Source organism: Heteronotia binoei, chromosome 20 (genome assembly GCF_032191835.1).
Source record: "Heteronotia binoei isolate CCM8104 ecotype False Entrance Well chromosome 20, APGP_CSIRO_Hbin_v1, whole genome shotgun sequence".
NCBI lineage: Eukaryota > Metazoa > Chordata > Lepidosauria > Squamata > Gekkonidae > Heteronotia > Heteronotia binoei.
Window position 1 is genome coordinate 14,337,914 of NC_083242.1, and position 20,596 is coordinate 14,358,509.

General features: G+C 46.9%; 1 protein-coding gene across 1 annotated transcript in view; it reads right to left on the reverse strand.

The window, feature by feature from the left end:
• Window positions 1-20,596, reverse strand: part of ABCA3 (ATP binding cassette subfamily A member 3) — a 161,453-nt gene that overhangs the window by 41,080 nt on the left and 99,777 nt on the right. The window contains 9 exon segments of the mRNA XM_060261029.1: window positions 3,989-4,199; window positions 7,266-7,421; window positions 8,611-8,765; window positions 10,037-10,166; window positions 11,803-11,949; window positions 12,829-13,010; window positions 13,324-13,497; window positions 17,500-17,620; window positions 18,265-18,381. Coding sequence (XP_060117012.1) covers window positions 3,989-4,199; window positions 7,266-7,421; window positions 8,611-8,765; window positions 10,037-10,166; window positions 11,803-11,949; window positions 12,829-13,010; window positions 13,324-13,497; window positions 17,500-17,620; window positions 18,265-18,381 — 1,393 coding nt within the window.

Sequence of the window (20,596 nt, forward strand, 5' to 3'; positions counted from 1 at the left end):
TTGAGACAATATGGTTCATGTTCTTACATTAGAACAACAGAATCGCAGAGTTGGAAGGAACCTCCAGGGTCATCTAGTCCAACCCCCTGTATGATGCAGAAAATTCACAACTACCTCCCCCCCACAACCCCCAGTGACCAATAGTCCCTCTAAGCTGTGGAGTCTTGTGAGGAAAAATTCTACTTTGTAAGCAACTTTGTGAGCTCCTGCATCAATCAGTTTGCTCTGGGGCCATTTTTCCTGAGCCAAGACAAAAATGTGTGAGCCAGAAGCTAAAAAACTGTGAGCTAGCTCACACTAACTCAGCTTAGAGGAAACCGCCAGTGGTGACCAATACTCCCTCTAAGCTGTGGAGTCTTGTAAGCAAAAATTCCACTTTGTGAGCTACTGGCATTAAAGCTGTGAGCTATGGCATAGATTGGTTTGCTCTGGGGCCATTTTTCCTGAGCTAAGACAAAAATGTGTGAGCTGGAGGCTAAAAAGCTGTGAGCTAGCTCACACTAATTCAGCATAGAAGGAACACTGCCGGTGACCCCTGTTCTATCCCCAGAAGATTGCAAAAAAAAAAAAACCCCAACCCATTAAGATCCCTGACCAAACTGGAGAAAAATTGCTTCCGGACTCAAATGTGATGATCAGCATTGTCACAGGGGACTGTGCTGTCAGAGTGAATACTATTTGTGGGCAGGCAGCTCCAAGTTCATCCCCAAACTAGAGAGCCAGTTTGGTGTAGTGGTTAAGTGTGCAGACTCTTATCTGGGAGAACTGGGTTTGATTCCCCACTCCTCCACTTGCACCTGCTGGAATGGCTTTGGGTCAGCCATAGCTCTGGCAGAGGTTGTCCTTGAAAGGGCAGCTGCTGTGAGAGCCCTCTCCAGCTCCACCCACCTCACAGGGTGTCTGTTGTGGGGGAGGAAGGTAAAGGAGATTGTAGGCCGCTCTGAGACTCTGTTCTTGAAAGGGCAGCTGCTGTGAGAGCCCTCTCCAGTCCCACCCACTTCACAGGGTGTCTGTTGTGGGGGAGGAAGGTAAAGGAGATTGTGAGCCGTTCTGAGACTCTTTGGAGTGGAGGGCAGGATATAAATCCAATATCATCATCAACAACTAGAAGGTAATAAGAATTAGGAAAGAACTTCTTCTACCTGAAGTCCTGGAGATGTTATCCTGGGGAACTCCTCCTGACATAGGGCTCTTTTTGTAGCAGGAGCTCCTTTGCGTATTAGACCACACACCCCTGATGTAGCCAATCCTCCAAGAGCTTACAGGGCTCTTCTTACAGGGCCTACTGTAAGCTCCATGAGGACTGGCTGCATCAGGGGTGTATGGCCTAATATGCAAAGGAGTTCCTGCTACAAAAAAAAAAAAAGAAATGCCCTGCGGGATATCACAGTAAATGATACTGGGTTACACAGCATGGAACAACTCAGTATAAGACAGCTTCGTAAATAAACAAAGCAGAAGCTGTGGCTCGCTGGTAGAGCATCTGCTTCGTGGGCAGAAGGTCCCAGGTTCAATTCCCAGCATCTTCTCTTAAATGGATCTCGGGTAACAGACGCTACAGGCCTTTCCCATGAACACTTCAGAGGATCCCTGCCTGTTGAGGTGGTGGATAACACCAGGCTGACTCAGAAAACAGACTGGCTGCTGGCAGGTAACAAGATTACAGGCCGGCTGACAGCAATCGCTGGATTGACACTTCTAAAGAACATAAGAACATGAGCCCTGCTGGAGCAGACCCAAAGCCCATCTCATCCAGCATTCTGTTCACAGTGGCCAACCAGCTGCCTCTAGGGCAGGGGTGGCCAAACTGAGGTTTTTTCACACATATTGTGTGGCTCTCGAAGCCCCCGCTGCCCTGATGGCCGGCTTGGAGAAGGCATTTGTCTCTTTAAATCACTTCTCCGAGGCAAGTCTGCTGATGGCATGGAGAATGCATTTAAATTTAAACTTGCTTTCTTTCTGCCTTCCCCTATCTATTCTCCTTCCTTGGAAGTGATGTCATCCTGTCAGGGACATCACCCAGCAATGCTCCAGTTTGAGGGCAAAACTCTATGGTAAAACCGGCTTCGAACCAGAGTTTTGCCCTCAAACCTTTCTTTTTATTTGTTAGCTTCCTTGACCAATGGTCTTAAGCTCAACATAAAACAAGACATTGAATAACAGAACAACAAAACAAAATTACAAAGCAGAATACAAAAAAATAATTTGAAACCAAAGTAGCTAAATAGGAAGAAATGTCAGTAATCATAATCTCAAGACATAATTAAATAACGTAAAAAAAACCCTCTAATGTTAATATAAAATAATTCTTAACCATAAAACCCCTTAACATTATAAAAATATATTTTAAAATCTTGGTATATGATAACAGAACTACAGATTTCAAAGGTGTTTTAGAAAAGATGATGATATTGGATTTATATCCCGTCTTCCGCTATGAATCTCAGAGTCTCCGAGCAGCTCACAATCTCCTCTACCTTCCCCACCGCCCCCAAACAGACACCCTGTGAGGTGGGTGGAGCTGAGACACCCAAGGCCCTTCCAGCAGCTGCAAGTGGAGGAATCAAACCTGGTTCTCCCAGATAAGAGTCTGCGCACTTAACCACTACACCAAACTGGCTCTGCGAGAACACTATTGACAGATATTTTGCCACCGAACAAGTTATTCCAGGGTCCACATCTGCCAACACTAGGGTTGTTGTTAACCAAGATTCCACAGGAGGTCGATAGGAGTAATCCAGAAGGATCTGGGTTTGCCCTCAAACTAAAGTGTTGCCATGGTCCCCAACGTGATGACACCCCTTCCAGGTGACATCATTGTGTCGGGGACATCATGCAGTGATGCCGTAGTTTGGGGGCAGGGTTTCCCCTGCCAGTCAGCTAGCCAGTGGCAGGCAGAAGCCCTGAAAACCGGGGGGGAAACCCACCTGAACCTGTGGAATGGCAACCCTAGACAGACCCCTTGAGGTGAGTGACCTCCTTGTGCTCTGGTTAAGAACATAAGAGAAGCCATGCTGGATCAGGCCAATGGCCCATCCAGTCCAACACTCTGTGTCACACAGGGGCCAAAAAACCCTGGTGCCATCAGGAGGTCCATCAGTGGGGCCAGGACACTATTTATTTATTTTAATTTTTATTTATTTTATTTACCAGATTTATATCCCGCCCTTCCCTGATGGGCTCAGGAGCCCTCCCACTGTTGCCCCCTACCCCAAGCACCAAGAATACAGAGCATCACTACCCCAGACATAAGAACATAAGAGAAGGCATGTTGGATCAGACCAATGGCCCATCCAGTCCAACACTGTTTCACACAGTGGCCAAAAAACCAGGTGCCATCAGGAGGTCCACCAGTGGAGCCAGAACACTAGAAGCCCTCCCACTGTGCCCCCCCAAGCACCAAGAATACAGAGCATCACTGCCCCAGACATAAGAACATAAGAGAAGGCATGTTGGATCAGACCAACGGCCCAGTCAGTCCAACACTCTGTGTAGCATAGTAGCAAAAAAACCCAACAGTTGCCATTCAAAGATCCATCAATGTGGCCAGGACACTAGAAGGCCTCCCAATGTTGCCCCCCCAGGCACCAAGAATACAGAGCATCACTGCCCTACACAGAGAGTTCCAACAATACACTGTGGCTAATAGCCACTGATGGACCTCTGCTCCATATGCTTATCAAATCCCCTCTTGAAGCTGGCTACGCTTATAAGCAGGGGTGGAATTCTAGCAGGGCACCTGTTGAAAGCGGTAGTGCTCCCACCCAGGGGTGGAATACTAGCAGGAGCTCTTCTGCATATTAGGCCACACCCTGCTGATGTAGCCAATCCTCCAAGAGCTTACAAGAAAGAGCCTTGTAAGCTCTTGGAAGATTGGCTACATCAGCAGGGTGTGGCCTAATATGCAAAACAGCTCCTGCTAGTATTCCACCCCTGCTTATAAGAAATCCTGCTCAAAGCTGGAACTGGGGCCAAGGGCTCCCCTTACCATATTTATGCTTGAGGAAGAGTGAGGACCCACAGCACTGGAGCTCGCCTTTCGCCATGATGGCAATACGATCCCCCAGCAGATCTGCCTCGTCCATGAAGTGCGTGGTAAGCAAAATGGTGCGGCCGCTCCGCTGATGCTGCAGGAGGTCCCAAGTGGCCCGGCGAGAGACGGGGTCCATGCCCGAGGTTGGCTCATCCAGCATCACCACCTGCATGACAGGCAGGACGGGTCAGATTTCAGCAGTGAGTGGCACAATACACAAAAGCGGGGTGGGTTGTGGGTTGGCTGGATTCTCTCCTGGCTTTCAGGAAAGGGTAATTTAAATGCACTGTTTGCAACTGATAGGAGGAATGTGTATTTTGCACAGGTATTTGTATTTGGAGAGTGACCACAGCTCCACACCAGAGGAGAGAGAAAGGTTTCTCAGCTCAGCACTTTTTAGGGAGAAAGGTTTCCTAGTGTCATGGGTCAGTCAGGCCTCAGCGAGGACTTGGGAGAAAAGGAGCCACATGTCGCCAGTTCTGAGTCAACAGAAGCCAGCAAGCGGAAAGATGAACTGCAGGCTGGTCAAGATTCACAGTCAACAGCTGGTGCAGAGCCACTGACAGTCTCCGGCCTTGTGTCAACAGGTGAAACTGAGTCGATCATTCCGAGCCCTCCTGTATCACCCAAACTCTTTGAACATCGTAGACAGAGGCTGCGAGCAGAACTACAGGAGAGATGACAGACTGCTCGCCTCCTGGCCCGATGGCAACTGCTGGAGTTGCTGCAGAATTACTCCTGAGCAAGTTGGCTGCAAGTCTGACCCTTAGGCACATGTCTACAAAAACCAGCCGAGGGAGGCTGTTAGGCATAAAAGCAACAAATTATTCTGCTGCTGACTCTGTGACCACTGCCTTGCTTCTGTGACTTAGAACTAGGTCCTGACCTTGTCTCTTGGCTCATGAGGAACACTCGGACTACCTTTTGGACAAACCCTCAGTAATGTCTTTTTCAGCTCTTGGCTTTGAAACTGGAATCTCAACTTGGATTCTTAAACTTGGACTCTTGATACCCACAAGATCATGCATGGCTCTGCCTGCCCTTTGACACCCATGGTTTTGTCCAGAGTTCCCTAAAGTGGCATCCACGGGCACCACAGCACTCACCAGCATCTTTCCTGGCACTTGCCAAGTGTCTTTATAGAAAGTGGGCACAGCTGGGTGGGGCTGATGCCCAGCAGTGCTACTGAGTGGCTGTGAAGACTGAAAGGCATCCTGCTAAAAAGAGTTTCCGCCTTAAATGTGGAAGAGTTCCTGTGACAGTTCTCCCTTCCTGAGATTCTGTGATTGGCTTCACCTCCCTGCAGCAGCCATTTTGTGCTTGTGCCCAGCACCCTGTGTCAGAATTCACAACGTGCCCATGTGCTCAAAAAGGCTGGGGACCTTGTGTTTTTCTCATGCCTTTTTCTGAGATAGCAGGGCCACACTAGAGAGCCTGGATGCCTGATACCAGTCAAGAACCAGGCTAGATGGCTGACTGCTTTGCATGAGCATAAGATACCACCAAGAGAACCGCTTCCTTCATTTAGCACCCTGGAAGGCAGTCGTAATTATTCATTACTCAGATGAAGAACTGAGTCCCAAGCAACACAATGAGGACTCTTCTGGGATTGTGTCTAGCAGTCCACTCACTGGGATCTATCAGACAACTTACGCAGTCTCAGACAAAATGGCTGGGGGACACAGAAAGGCAGCATTGTCAAAGGTAATCTGATGCGCACCTGATCAGTGTTGGGTGTTTCATGTCAGACTCTCGGACCTCTGAGAATCAGTAGGTTTTTTTCTTATTTTCTGCTTTCCTCATTGACTTTTCTACTGGAACTTCTGCACAGTTACAAAGCACTTGAGGATTCTGGGACATAACCTAGTCCAGGGGTGGCCAAACTGTGGCTCAGGAACCACATGTGGCTCTTTCACATATATTGTGTGGCTCTCAAAGCCCCTTCTACCCCACTGGCCAGCTTGGGGAAGGCATTTAAAGTCTCTTTAAATCACATATCTAAGCCAAGCCCGCCAGAAGCTTGGAGAATGCATTTAAAGATAAAGTTGCTTTCTTTCAATCTCTCATTCCCTCCTCCTTCCCCCCATTTATTTGCCTTCATTCGTACTTGTCTGCCTGTCTTTTGGGTCTCAAACATCTAACATTCATGTCTCATGGCTCTCAAACATCTGATGTTTATTCTATGTGGCTCTTACATTAAGCAAGTTTGGCCACTCCAATCTAGAGCACACATGCAGCACAAAGACCCAATGGAGGCTCTGAGTGAACTTAGAGTACAACCAAGAGCACCCCCTGCAGGTAAACACTGCCAGTGCAGGCTGCATATTTCCTCTTATAACACCACAATGGAAAGGCCTAGAGAGCTTCTAATTTTTAAAATAAAAGCAGGAAATTGTGGAGCTGAGGCAAGAAAGCATAGGGAAAAATCACTGTGCGGATGTTCTGTTGCTACTGCAAATGCAATGAGAGCTACACAGAGAATCGTCTCAGTGTGGAAGCAGCACATAGTGGGAAAAGCAGTTAAGTTGCCCTTCAGTGGGAATGCCCTTTGATTTTGAAATTTTGGAAACTAATTATACCAACAATTGAGCAAATTATTAACTATAAGATTCCTCTTACTCCTGAATCTATTTTATTAAATCTATGGTTGCCTGATGGAAGTTCCAAAACATAAATCTGAATTAACAAGGATGCTTTTACTAGCAGCAAAAATGTTAATTGCTCAGTATTGGAAATCTACGTCTTTGCCATCCAAACGGCAATGGTTCCTAAAGATTTGGGACATAATTACAACGGATAAAATTGCATACAACTCACAACAGTCAAATGTTAATTCTGAAGCTAACGATTTTGTGGAACAATGGTTTCCTTCCTTTGGTTTTGTACAGAACCAACAAAACACTTTGTGTAAGCTTCCAGAGAAATATATAAACTTTGTTTATTATTAACAACATAGATGTGTATATTTAGCAGACTAGTTTAAATTTGTGTTTATGTTTACAATGTTTAATGTATGTGTGAAGTACATTTTTACAATAAATTTTTTTTAAATTTTTTTTTTAAAAGTTGCCCTTCAAATAAAACTTGCTGGCTGTTAGTGATCTTCTCATTGAAAAATCCTTGCTAACTTTCCAAGAAACCGCAGGATTTGAAAATTCCCAGTTTGCAAGGAAGCGCAGGCTATGACCACCACCCACAACCAAATAAAAAGAAACCCCCTGGGAGGACTTGCCTTTGAATCTCCAATGAGTGCAATGCCGATGGACAGCTTACGCTTCATCCCCCCAGAAAGCGCCTTCGACAGAGAGCTGCGTTTCTCTTCCAGGGCGAGGATGTGCAGGATCCGGTTGATCTCCTCCGGGCACTTCTCCACAGGGAAACCTTTCAGCTGAAACAGATCAACAAGGACAGAATGAGCCCGTTGACTTTTTTTACTGGGACCTCTGCACAGTTGTTACAGGGCACTTGAGGATTCCAGACTGCACATGCTCAGCTCATAAAGGCCCAAAGTAGGCTCTGAGTGAACCAAGAGCACCCTCTGCAGGTGAACACTGCAAGTGCTGGTTGCATATTTCCTCTTATAACACCACAAAGGTAAGGTCTAGAGAGCTTCTGATTTTTAAAACGAAAGGTTTGGTGTTGGAGGGAGGGGGTGCTTTCATGTAAATAAAAATACACAGCAAGTTTCTAGTCCCCAGGGTTGCAGAAGGAAAAAAGTGTCAGAAATCACATACACGGTGGGCATCAACTTGAGGCCTAGAACTGAAAGCTACATGAGCTTATTCATAGCCTACTACAATGGAGAGATGCAACCCAAAGAGGCATTCATTCATTCATTTGGGAACCCTTCCTTTCCACATAGGGCCCAGGGCAAAATGCAGCTTTCAAAAATATCACAGGAAAAACTATAAAAATTAACTGCTCAAAAGCAAAATAAGTTGATGTTTTTTATTTAAATCTATCCCAGTTTTATTCCAGCCTTCCTCCGAGTAGCGTGAATGCTTCCGTTTGTGCCTCCATTTTATCTCTCACAATGACCCTGCGAGGTAGTACAGGCAGAGTATGAGTGACCAGTCCATCCAGTGGCGAAGTGGAGACTCGAACCTGCAAGACTCATCCAGTCCTCTAACCACCAAAATGAGGTTTCACAACAGGATAAGGGGAAACAAAGTTCTGCTACTGTTTTTAGAGATGGGCACAAACCTCAAAGTTCCAGTTCAAGGTTCAGGGTAGCTCCCAAACTGAGCCAAAAATGCCCCAAACCAAACCTGCCAATTCAAATCCCCCTTTCTCTGCAGCCAGGAGAAACAGGAGGATTGCCTGGGAAGGGTTAGATGGCTGGCAGCCATTTAACCCATCCGTTTCGCTCCCCTACACTTCAGACTAGGTTTTAATGGCTTGCAGCCATTTAAACCTCACAGCTGATGGGCAGAAGTGAAGCCAACCAATGAAACGGCTTGTGAACTGGTTCGTACCCATCCCTAGCTGTTACCATCGATCGTATTATGCAACCAGAGCAAGGAGGGGCACAAGCAGACTGAAGCAAAGTGATGCTGTAGGCCTCGATCCAAGATTACCCCAGCGTAGAAGAAAAGGTGCTCTTCCACAGTCATGTGATCAAAGAGGACATCGTGCTGGGGGCAAAGGCCGAGGCTCTTCCGTATCAGAACCATGTCCTGTGAGATCTGATAGCCGTTGATGTAGGCCTGGCCGCTGGTCGGGGGATACAGTCCTGGGGAAGGGGGGGGGCAACAGGTGGGGGAAAAAGAAAAGAAACAGGCTTCAAGTGAGTGATCAACTTATTTAATGAAGACCCCAAATGGCTGACATTGTTCTTTCCTCCGTTTTATTCTCACAACAACCCTGTGAGGTAGCTTAGCCTGAGAGAACACAGCTGGCCCAAGGTCACCCAGAGAGCTTCCAAGGCACGAGCGGGGATTCGAACCTGGGTCTCCCCAATCCTAGGCTGACACTCTTAACCATGCCAAGCTGGCTAAATAACTTCCAGCTGATCAAACAACCCCCCCCCACAGAAGGTTAAGAGGCATAAGAGAGCCAGGAATGGCTACGGCTCCTTGAGTGGATACTTAGCAGCCACTGGACTTTTGGGAAGCAAAAAAAAAACTGAGTTAGCTCACACCAACTCAGCTTAGAGGGAACACTGCTTTAGAAGCGGGGAAAAGCACAGACAGACTTAAAGCCTTGATGGTTTCACATGCTACCCCAAGTGCGAGAACGTTTGAGTCCGGTGGCACCTTTAAGATCAACAAAGTTTAATTCTGGGGGTAAGCTTCCATGTGCACCCTTATCTCCAGAATTAAACTCTGCTGGTCTTCAAGGTGCTCCTGGACTCAAACTCTGTCAGACCAACATGACCACCTCCCTGAATCTATCCCAACTGCGCTATAAGCTTATCAGCAGCTGGAACTGCACTGCAATGATCATGTCACGCGACCCTGAAATGGTTGGGTTTGGCAAGTTCCCTCCGTGAGGTCATGAGACAATTAACTGTTCATTTATGCATGCCGATGTCTTGGCTAGCTTAAGATTACAGACCAACAGGACAGCTTGCAGGTATTTGCCACCAGAGCTAGGTGAGAATATGCACAATCAGCCAGTATTGGGATGCTTCAATTGGGTAATTAATACACTGGGGATGGACTGGAGATCAAGGATTGAGTTTCAGTTTTATAGCCCTTTGTTCCTAGAGTTTCTAGTCTCTCCCTACATGAGTTTTAGACTTTAGATTGGCCAACGTGTAGGTTACTGAAGTCAAACAGGATATTAATCCTTTATTTCCCAGTTACCCTTTCCCTCCCTAGATAAAGTAATTACCTTTTAAGCTGATACATGTGCATTGGCTGCTTTATTTCCTTTTATCCTTTTTTACATGACCCTGCTACAGAATACAAAATTCTCTTGTGCTTTTCGCACCAAACTACAGTTCCTACTCATAGGGAGGGCCGATTCACACAAGGGCGTCCACCGGTTGCCAAACCTCACCTGTCAGCATGGACAAAGTCGTCGTTTTCCCAGCACCGTTGTGCCCCAGAAGAACCGTGATCTGCCCTTCGTACATGTTTAGGGTCAGGTCCCGGACCGCCTCTTTGCTCTTGTTCCCCACCCTGAACACCTGCGGACAACCGAGAGAGAGGGACAACCGTGTTCATCTCCTCTTTCTTCACAGCTGCTTAGGGATTCACAGGTTTTATACAGAAACAGAGTCCACGCCAAACATAACCCATTACTCTCTGCCGGCTCGGACCAGTGGTCCATCTAGTGGCGATAGAAAGTGCTGCCAAGCCACTAATCTATAGCAACAGCTAATTCTTGAGGTTTTCAAGGCCAGAGGTGTTCAGAGGTGGTCTACCATCACCTGCCTCCGTGTCAAGGCCTCACGATGTCTCTCAGCAAGGGCTCACTTCCTAGCAGGAGCTCCTTTGCATATTAGGCCACGCACCCCTGATGTAGCCAATCCTCCAAGAGCTTACAGGGCTGTTCTTACAGGGCCTACTGTAAGCTCTTGGAGGACTGGCTACATCAAGGGGGTGTGGCCTAATATGCAGAGGAGCTCCTGCTAGAAAGTGAGCCCTGCCCTCAGCATTGTGGAGGAAGGTAGTCAACCTGTGTGAAGACAGTCCACCTGCCAAGATGTATCTTCTCACTGAGAAACACTGGACGATAAGCTTCTAAGGAAGCTCTCCTATCCCAAGAACAGTTTGAAAACTGAGGATCTAATCCAGGGGTGGCCAAACTGTGGCTTGGGAGCCACATGTGGCTCTTTCACACACATGGTGTGGCTCTTGAAGCCCCCACTGCCCCATCCACTGGCCTGGAGAAGGCACTTCTCTCCTTTTAAGTCAGAGAATGCCTTCAAAGTTAAAGTTGCTTTCTTTCCACCGCTCCCTCCCCAAGCTATTTTCCTTTCTTCCTTTCTTCCTTCCTCCCTTCCGGCTCTCAAACACCTGATGTTCATGTCTTGTGGCTCTCAAACATTTGACATTTATTCTGTGTGGCTCTTTAAGCAAATTTGGCCCCTTCTGATAATCTATTCTCAGAAATTCTCAAGGCTTCCCTGACCTGGATAGCCCCAGCAAACCTGAACTCAGAAGAAGACGACTGCAGATTTATACCCCGCCCTTCTCTCTGAATCTTAAAGTCTCCGAGCAGCTTACAATCTCCTTTATCTTCTTCCCCCACAACAGACACCCTGCGAGGTGGGTGGAGCTGAGAGAGCTCTCCCAGAAGCTGCCCTTTCAAGGACAACTCCTGTGAGGGCTGTGGCTGACCCAAGGCCATTCCAGCAGCTGCAAGTGGAGGAGTGGGGAATCAAACCCTGTTCTCCCAAATAAGAGTCCGCTACACCAAACTGGTTCTCTTACCAGAGCTGGAACTCAGAGGCATGCAATAGCAAGCCACCTCTCTGAAATGTCCAAGGCCCACTAGGGGTCATCAGAAGTCAACCATGGCTTCCAGGCATGCATGCACACACATGCAAATACTCAACACACACACACACACACGAGATTCTCAAAGCTGAGATTCAGATGCTCGCTCCAAGAAGAGCAGCTCTGGCCACAGTACTGACATGGAGGACAACAGCCTAGAGAATTCTATGATTCTATGTGAGTTCCCCCTCACTGGCAGTCTTTAAGCAGCAGCTGGATGAACACTTATGAGGGATGCTGTAGGCTGGTCCTGCATTGAGCAGGGGGTTGGATTAGACGGTCTCTGTGGACCCTCCCAGCTCTATGATTCTATGAACCCACCTTGGAGAGGTGTTTAATTTTGATCCCTGACACCAAGTCTGACGGCTCCTCTTCGATGTACTGGCTTTTCAGGGCCTTTTCTGGGTCCTCCTCTTCTTCCTTCTCCTTCCCCAAGACCATCTGGGGGCTGCCGCACCAATAGGAAGGCTGCAGATACCAACCCAAAAGTGGTATTATTTCTACGGTGTTTTTTCATTTGCAAAAGATTTCATTCATGCTCCCAACAGTTCTGTAGGGAAGGCCACAAATAAATTCTGATGGAAGGATACAGCGGAGAGAATCACTCCTCCTAATCAATCAAGCTGATGGGGCCGTCATAATTCCAAACCAGGAAAACCTGGCAACCCATAGAGACAGTAAGGGCTTCTACATACTCTGGGGAAACTGCCCCCCAACATTTACATGCAGAGAGAAAAATATTACTAGGGATATTGACCCCAAAAAAGCACGCTCTCCCAAAGACTCGAGTATGCTCCAGAAGGAAGCAAACAATGTCGAGAGCAGTTTGTACCCCCTCTTATACAATTGCACAGAAAAGGTCTACCCTTTACATCTCAAGAAGCGGTCACCCATGTATAAAAATGCATGCTGGAATCAGTGTTCCCTCTAAGCTGAGACAGTGTGAGCTAGCTCACACATTTTTGGCCTCCAGCTCAAACATTTTTGTCTTAGCTCAGGAAAAATAGCCCCAGAACAAACTAATTTATGCAGCAGCTCACAACTTTAATTCCAGTAGCTCTCAACTTTAATGCCAGTAGCTCACAAAGTAGAATTTTTGCTCACAAGACTCTGCAACTTAGAGGGAACACTTGCTGGAATGTAAACGTCTTAAGTATTTTTAAAACCATGTTGAAACCAGAGAATCTAATGATTTCCATTCCTAATGCTGGCATCTGAGCTTCTGCCAGACTCTTGATCAATTGTGGTATGCAGCCCTCCAATCACAGGATTATTTCATGTCCACAATCATTCTTTCTGGATACATGCCGAGCAGCGTGCTGGTCCGGTAGAGGGAGCCTGACTCACCATGATGAAGAAGTACCAGGGCTGGGGGATGCCGTACTCTCCGGGGAAGACGGCCTCCACGTACCAGGCCACCAGGCCATACAGCACCGAGTCCAGCAGCAGCATCCCCAGTACATGAGCCAAGGTAAAATTATCGTCCACGCTGACTGGCTTCATCAGATCCCTCCACTGAACACCCGTGCCTGGAACACCGGGAGAAAGACAGCTTTACCCCAATGAGTGATTGCAGGGGTGGAATTCTATCAGGAGCTCCTTTGCATATTAAGCCACACACCCCTGATGTAGCCAATCCTCCAAGAGCTTACAGGGCTGTTAGTACAGGGCCTACTTTAAGCTCTTGGAGGATTGGCTACATCAGGGTGTGTGTGGCCTAATATGCAAAGGAGCTCCTGATAGAATTCCACCCCTGATTGTTTCTCCCAAGATGAGAGTCCACACACTTAACCACTACACCAAACTGGCTCTTTGCAAACGGCAGGAAGCGACCCCACTCACCTTTCCCTTCAAACATGCCGATCAGCTGGGCTCCCATGGCCATGCCGACATTGGAGACGAGGCAGGACGAAAGCTTCTGGCTGTGGGTCATGCGGTCGTAGCGGGGGGAAATGAAGAAGTATGGAATGTAGGAGAAGAAATAGAGGAAGCCCCCGGCAGCGGCGGCCCCATTTGCTGTGAGGACAAAGACAAGAAACGACATTCAGAGTGGGTGCTGTCGGGATGGCGTTTTTGATGCACCGAGAGCAAGTTCGCACAACCAATCTGGTTGGGGCGGGCCACTGCTTCTTCCTGCTTGGGCCATGCTGCGTTCATGTAGAACGGATTGTTGGATCATACGAGAACGTGGAAGTCGCCCAAGGCCGTATCGAGCTGGGTCTTGTCTACTCAGACTGGCAGCAGCTCTCTTGGGTGCCAGGCAAGAGGTCTTTCATGTCACCGCCTACCTTCTGGGTGCCAAGCAAATGCTCTGCCGCTGCACCGGGAGCCAAGTCAAGAACAAAGTCTTTCAACAGCCTCAGTTCCTTGACAGTGCCCCGCCCCTCCTGTGTACCGGCATCCTCTTCCTTTGATTTCTGTTTAAGCAGAAGCTAAGCATGCTTTTTGGCAGCCCTGGGAGCCAGCAATCGTTGCCTGCTCTCCAAGTTCACAACCCCATCAGTCTGTCTTCTCAGGCACCACACCCATGAATGAATTGAGCGGATGGAAGGGACCAGGGGTGGAATTCTAGCAGGAGCTCCTTTGCATATTAGGCCACACACCCCTGATGAAGCCAATCCTACAAGAGCTTACAAGGCTCTTTTTGGTAAGCTCTTGGAGGACTGGCTACATCAGGGGGTGTGGCTTAATATGCAAAGGAGCTCCTGCTAGAATCCCACCCCCGACTGCATTGTATTTTTTAGTTATAACCAACTTTTTTTTGTGGGAGGGGGACTCAAAGGGTTTTTCCCCCCAGCATTAAAGGCACACGCACACACCTTCCAATATAATACAATCCGAGGTGGATTCTAGAAGGAGCTCCTTTGCATATTAGGCCACACACCCTGATGTAGCCAATCCTTCAAGAGCTTACAAAAAAGAGCCTTGAAAGCTCTTGGAGGATTGGCTACATCAGGGGTGTGTGGCCTAAAATGCAAAGAAGCTCCTGTTAGAATTCCACCCCTGGAAGGGACTGTACAAACGTCAACATCAGGGCTTTTTTTTTGTAGCAGGAACTCCTTTGCATATTAGGCCACACACCCCTGATGTAGCCAATCCCCAAGAGCTTACAATAGGCCCTGTTAGAAGAGCCCTGTGAGCTCTCGGAGGATTGCCTACATCAGGGGTGTGTGGCCTAATATGCAAAGAAGTTCCTGCTACCAAAAAAGTCCTGGTCAACATTATATGAAGAAAAGGAAATGTGAGCCCACAATGTAGGCAGAAAGAAGCATATATTTATGGAAATATTGTGCAAAGGAACCACTTCCTTTTCCCTAAGGAGAGGGGGAGCAGAGGGGATGGGAATATTTGGGCCTCCCAATCTGCCAACCAGCTGCCTTCCCAACTGACCGGGGGCTGTGGGGAGCGCAATTGCAGCCTGTATCATCTTATTGTATTTCTTTACTTCATCTATAGCCTGTTCTTCTCCCCCAGTGGGATCCCGAAGAGCTTTACTGTACTCTCCCCATCTCCATTTTATCCTCACAACAGTCCTGCAAGGTAGGTTAGGCCGAGAGTGTGCGTGACTGGCCCAAGGTCACCCAGCAAGCTTCCATGACAGAGTGGGGGTTCCTAGTCCAGAGCTCTAACCACTACGCCACGCTGACTCTCTTGATCAGCAGCAATCGGCAGGCAAATGTCTTCACAGCAGGTCGACAAGAAAACTTGCTGTTTTACGTCTCTGAAGATTATACTGCAGTTAAGGGAGAGGGACATAAGAATATAAGGGAAGCCATGTTGGATCCAGCCAGTGGCCCATCCAGTCCAACACTCTGTCACACAGTGGTAAAAAAAAAAACCCAGGTGCCATCAGGAGGTCGATCAGTAGGGCCAGGAGTCAGGACACTAGAAGCCCTCCCATTGTTGCCCCCCCTCCCAAGCATCAAGAATATAGAGCATCACTGCCCCAGGCAGAGAGTTCCATCTATACCTTGCGGCTAATAGCCACTGCTGGACCTCTGCTCCACATGTTGATCCAGTCCCCTCTTGAAGCTGCCTATGCATGTAGCTGCCACTGCCTCCTGCGGCAGTGAATTCCATGTGTTAATCACCCTTTGGGTGAAGAAGGACCTCCTTTTATGCGTTCTAACCCGACTGCTCAGCAATTTCATTGAGTGCCCAGGAGTTCTTGAATTGTGAGAAAGGGAGAAAAGTACTTCTTTCTCTACGTTCTCCATCCCATGCATGATCTTGTAAACCTCTATCGTGTCACCCCTCAGTCGACATTTCTCTAAACTAAAGAGCCCCAAGCGCTTTAACCTTTTTTCATAGGGAAAGTGTAATTAACTTTAAAATGTAATTAACTGAGCAATCCTCCCATCCAGGAAGATATAGTGTGGGGAGGGGTGGCAGAGAGGAGTGTCTGGGCAGGCCCAGAAAGAGAAACCATGTGCACAATCCCTTCAGCATGCTTCTTTAACCAGCAGCGTCGATATGCTCCTGGGGTTTGGCACTCAGGGCTCAGAAGAGTGGGAACATCCCGAGGTGGGGATTTCCCGCTTCTCTGATCCGTCCTCATCAGCCACTCATGCGCAACACCGTAATTGGCTCGTCGAATTTGGAATGCCACACGCCAAAACCCAAATCAATTCAGCTATACCAGTTTCCTGACTCTTCTTTCACCCCGCAAAGCCAGAGGGCTAACTTAACAGCCAAAAAATAACAATAAAAAGCCTCCAGGCTTCTCTGTATTTTGAACTGGAAGCAACGAAATTGTGGAATGCGGTTGGGCCAGGTAAACACTTGGGAGATATATATGTTACTAGTGACCAGGACTTTTTTTGTAGCAGGAACTCCTTTGCATATTAGGCCACACATCCTTGATGTAACCAATCCTCCAAGAGCTTACAATAGACTCTGTACTAAGAGCCCTGTAAGCTCTTAAAGGATTGGCTACATCAGGGGGTGTGGCCTAATATGCAAAGGAGTTCCTACTACAAAAAAGGCTCTGCTAGCAATACTGAGGCAACAGGAGGCGTTCCTGTCACCCTGTGGCTTGTGGGCAGGCATCCCATGTCGAGCCTAAGAGCACCTCTGCGCTGGGGGCCAGCCTTTTCGGCTACAACATTCCCTCAAACCTGGTTCTCCCAGATAAGAGTCCACACACTTAACCGCTACACTAAACTGGCTCTCAGTAGCCATAGAGGAAAGCACCTGACTATAAGGAGAGCCACAAAGAAATCCATACAGAGTGACGTCCTCCTGAAGTCTGAGCTGCCCAGGCGCAGTATGGAATTATAGGGTTTTTTTGTAGCAGGAACTCCTTTGCATATGAGGCCACACACCCCTGATGTAGCCAGTCCTCCAAGAGCGTACAGGGCTCTTCTTATAGGGCCTACTGTAAGCTCCAGGAGGATTGGCTACATCAGGGGCGTGCGGCCTAATATGCGTAAGAGCTCCTGCTAGAAAAAAAAGCCCTGAATTATATGATAAACTTTGAGATGCCAAGTAGAAGGGAGTTATCAAATTCAGTGGCTTATGACTCCGGAAAATTACTCTCGTGGCCCGTTTGCCACAAGAAGGGAGAGGAAATCCTCATAGCTGGGGCTCAGTGGCAAAGCATCGTCTTGGCATGCAAAAGGTCCCAGGTTCAATCCCCAGCATCTCCAATTCAAAGATCAGATCGTAGGTGATGGGAACAACCTCAGCCTGAGACCCTGGAAAGCTACAGCCAGTCTGAGTAGACATTACTGACCGTGATGGACCGAGGGTCCCATTTGCTATAAGGCAGTTTTGTGTGCATTTGTACAAGCAGAGGTGGGATTCTAGCAGGAGCTCCTTTGCCTATTAGGCAACACATCCCTGGTGCAGCCAATCCTCCAAGAGCTTACAAAAAAGAGCCTTGTACATCAGGGGTGTGTGGCTTAATATGTAAAGGAGCTCCTGCTAGAATTCCACCCCTGTGTACAAGTGATTTCTTCCAAAGCAGGTTATCAGAGAGTTTGTCTTGGTGGGAATCAGGGAGGAGACATATCTTACCTTTGGAGAAGAAGGTGCTGACCATGAAGCTGAAGGAGATGGTGGAGATGGAGAAGACAGTCAGGAAGACGAACACCAGGGTCGGATCACTGTTTGTGAGCACCGCCCCTTGTTCGCTCACCTATAAAACCAAAACCATGCATTAAGCCCGGCTTTTGTCTCTGGGGTCATCATATGCATGCATAACTCAGAAATCATAAAGACAATCAGAAAACAGAGATGAAGGACACAGCCCTCTCTCCCATGGCATCAGCCGTGGAGACAAATACCAGCATATGGCTAAGATTAGTAATCTATAGAAAGCAGAATAATGGGTAGATTAATCAACTAAAGTTTAAAGTTGATTAACCAGGGAAGAGCAAAGACAATTTTATTCATGGAGTTGCAGATTAAGGGACACTTTCTTTTAAAGAGGCTGTTTTAGTTCTGATTTATTATTGAAACAGGGTGTGAAAGAAGAAACACAAAAAACAGCCTTTCTTCTGACAACAGATGGTTTATTAAATCCCAATAACTAAAATTCCTTTCACCAGCTGATGGCCCTAGCAGAAAGGGGCCTTTTGCTCTCAAGAAACGCAACTCAGAAATTGTTTTGTGGATTTAGGTCTCATCAAGGTCAATGGAATTCAGGGGGCACGGTCATTCTGCCCGAAGGGCGGTAACCCTGTTTCCCACCCCGAAGCCTCACCATACAGCCTGAGTCCTGTACTCCAATTGGCAAACCTTGGTGTTCCAATGGGCCAACGTCCGCTGGAAAAGACTCACCTGGATGCAGAAGAGCATGGTAACAAAGAAGACAGACACCAAGAGGAAGAGGAAGAACATGAGGAACCAGGCGCTCCAGTGAAGCCAGTTACTGAGACCCATCATGCGCATGTACTCCTGGGGACAGAGAAAATACAACATGGTGGTACGCGATGGCAGGCAGACTTCATGGTTCCTTTCCTAGGACTGTTCTTTCCACCATTACTTAGCCCTGGAATCCCCTAATCACATTCCCTCCCCTTCCCAGCAGTTATAGTCAGTATCATAATGCCCCTGTATATATCGATGGTGCGGCCTCATTTAGAGTACTGTGTACAATTCTGGTCACTGCACCTCAAAAAAGATATTTTAGCATTGGAAAAAGTGCAGAAAAGGGCAACTAGAATGATTAAAGGGTTGGAACACTTTCCCTATGAAGAAAGGTTAAAACGCTTGAGGCTCTTTAGCTTGGAGAAATGTCAACTGAGGGGTGACATGATAGAGAAGGTAGAGAAAGAAGTACTTTTCTCCCTTTCTCACAATACGAGAACTCATGGACATTCAATGAAATTGCTGAGCAGTCGGGTTAGAAGGAAGTCCTTCTTCACCCAAACGGTGATTAACACATGGAATTCACTGCCACAGAAGGTGGTGACGACTGCAAGCATAGCCAGCTTCAAGAGGGGATTGGACAAACATATGGAGCAGAGGTCCATCAGTGGCTATTAGCCACAATGTATTGTTGGAACTCTGGGGCAAATTCTGTATTCTTAGTGCTTGGGCGGGGCAACAGTGGGAGGGCGTCTAGTGTCCTGGCCCTACTGATGGACCTCCTGATGGCACCTGGGTTTTTTGGCCACTGTGTGACAGAGTGCTGGACTGGATGGGCCATTGGCCTGATTCAAAAGAGTTTCTCTTATGTTCTTACAGGATTTATCTGTCATTTCAAGCAAAGAAAGGAACACAGGAAAATTATGTATGGACATGTCCTTCTAACCCCAAGCATTAGCATTTCATTTCTCGACCAAGGGAATGGCAAACAGAGGGAAAACATTCAATTTTGTCTTCATCTCTACAATCATTTCCGTTTCCCCACACGTACAAAAGTAATGTGATCCTAGTTAGCTGTCTACTGATGAGTGATGGCTGTCTGTAAGTGCTAAAAACTTGGCATGTGTTTTGGGAGTGTGGATATTTTTTCATTAACTACGGGATAATCAGATAGCTCTTTGGTCAATTGCCAGCAATCCCGCTGTATAAAGTCTTTACCACACTCTTTCTGGCTTTTGTTCTGGATAGAATGCTAGTGTGGTGTTGTGGTTAAGAGTGTTGGGCTAGAATCTGGAAGAACCAGGTTCCAATCTCCAAAGGGAGAGATCAGGACCTGAGCAGAACTTTGAGGGCCCACACCCTGACCATTGGGGATCCCACTGAACCTGCCTTTGGTTTCCCAGATTTCATCATCAGGCACCACGTGACTTTTCAAACTGAACTCTAAAATCATAAACTTGCTCTCCAAGCTATTAACCCACTAAAAGGCATGTCAAAACTCTTCACTGAGGCAGCAAAAAATGAATGCATCTGAACTTAGCGGATGCAGACAAGGCCTGTTTGGAGAAACTTTTAATTGACGAAAATCCGCTTATCTCCAGACAAATAGCTACATTTTGTTACCATTTGGTTAAATTCCACAATAAGAAACATGATTCTGTATGATCTTTCTGAATTGTATGATTAATATGATTTTACAGACATTTGAAATATGACATTTTGGGCTTATTTCAGACTTTCTGGATTCTTATAAGGTTTGACGTTTTTATGATCAAATAGACTTCTTGGAATATTTTTGGTAATTTTATAGACATTTGATATTTCAGACTTATTTTAGACTATAAGAAACATGATTCAGTATGATTTGTATGACCTGTCTGAATTGTATGATTAATATGATTTTACAGACATTTGATATTTGACATTTTAGACTTATTTCAGACTTTCTGGATTCTTATAATTTTGAAGGTTTTTACGATCAAATAGACTTGGAATATTTTCGGTGGTTTTAATAAGGATGAATTATGGTTAATGGCCTGTGGTGTGTAAATAATGGTCCTTGACTGTAAATAAATATTCATTCATTCAAATGCATCTGTGGCCTGCATAAATTAAGCACAGAGGCCAGAGTTCTCCTACTTTGCATAATTTATTCTGGTTTTGTATGACGCAGGCAGTGCTCCTTCTAAGCTGAGTTAGCGTGAACTGGCTCACAGTTTTTGAGCCTCCGGCTCACACATTTTTGTCTTAGCTCAGGAAGGATGACCTCAGAGCACAATAATTTATGCAGCAGCTCACAACT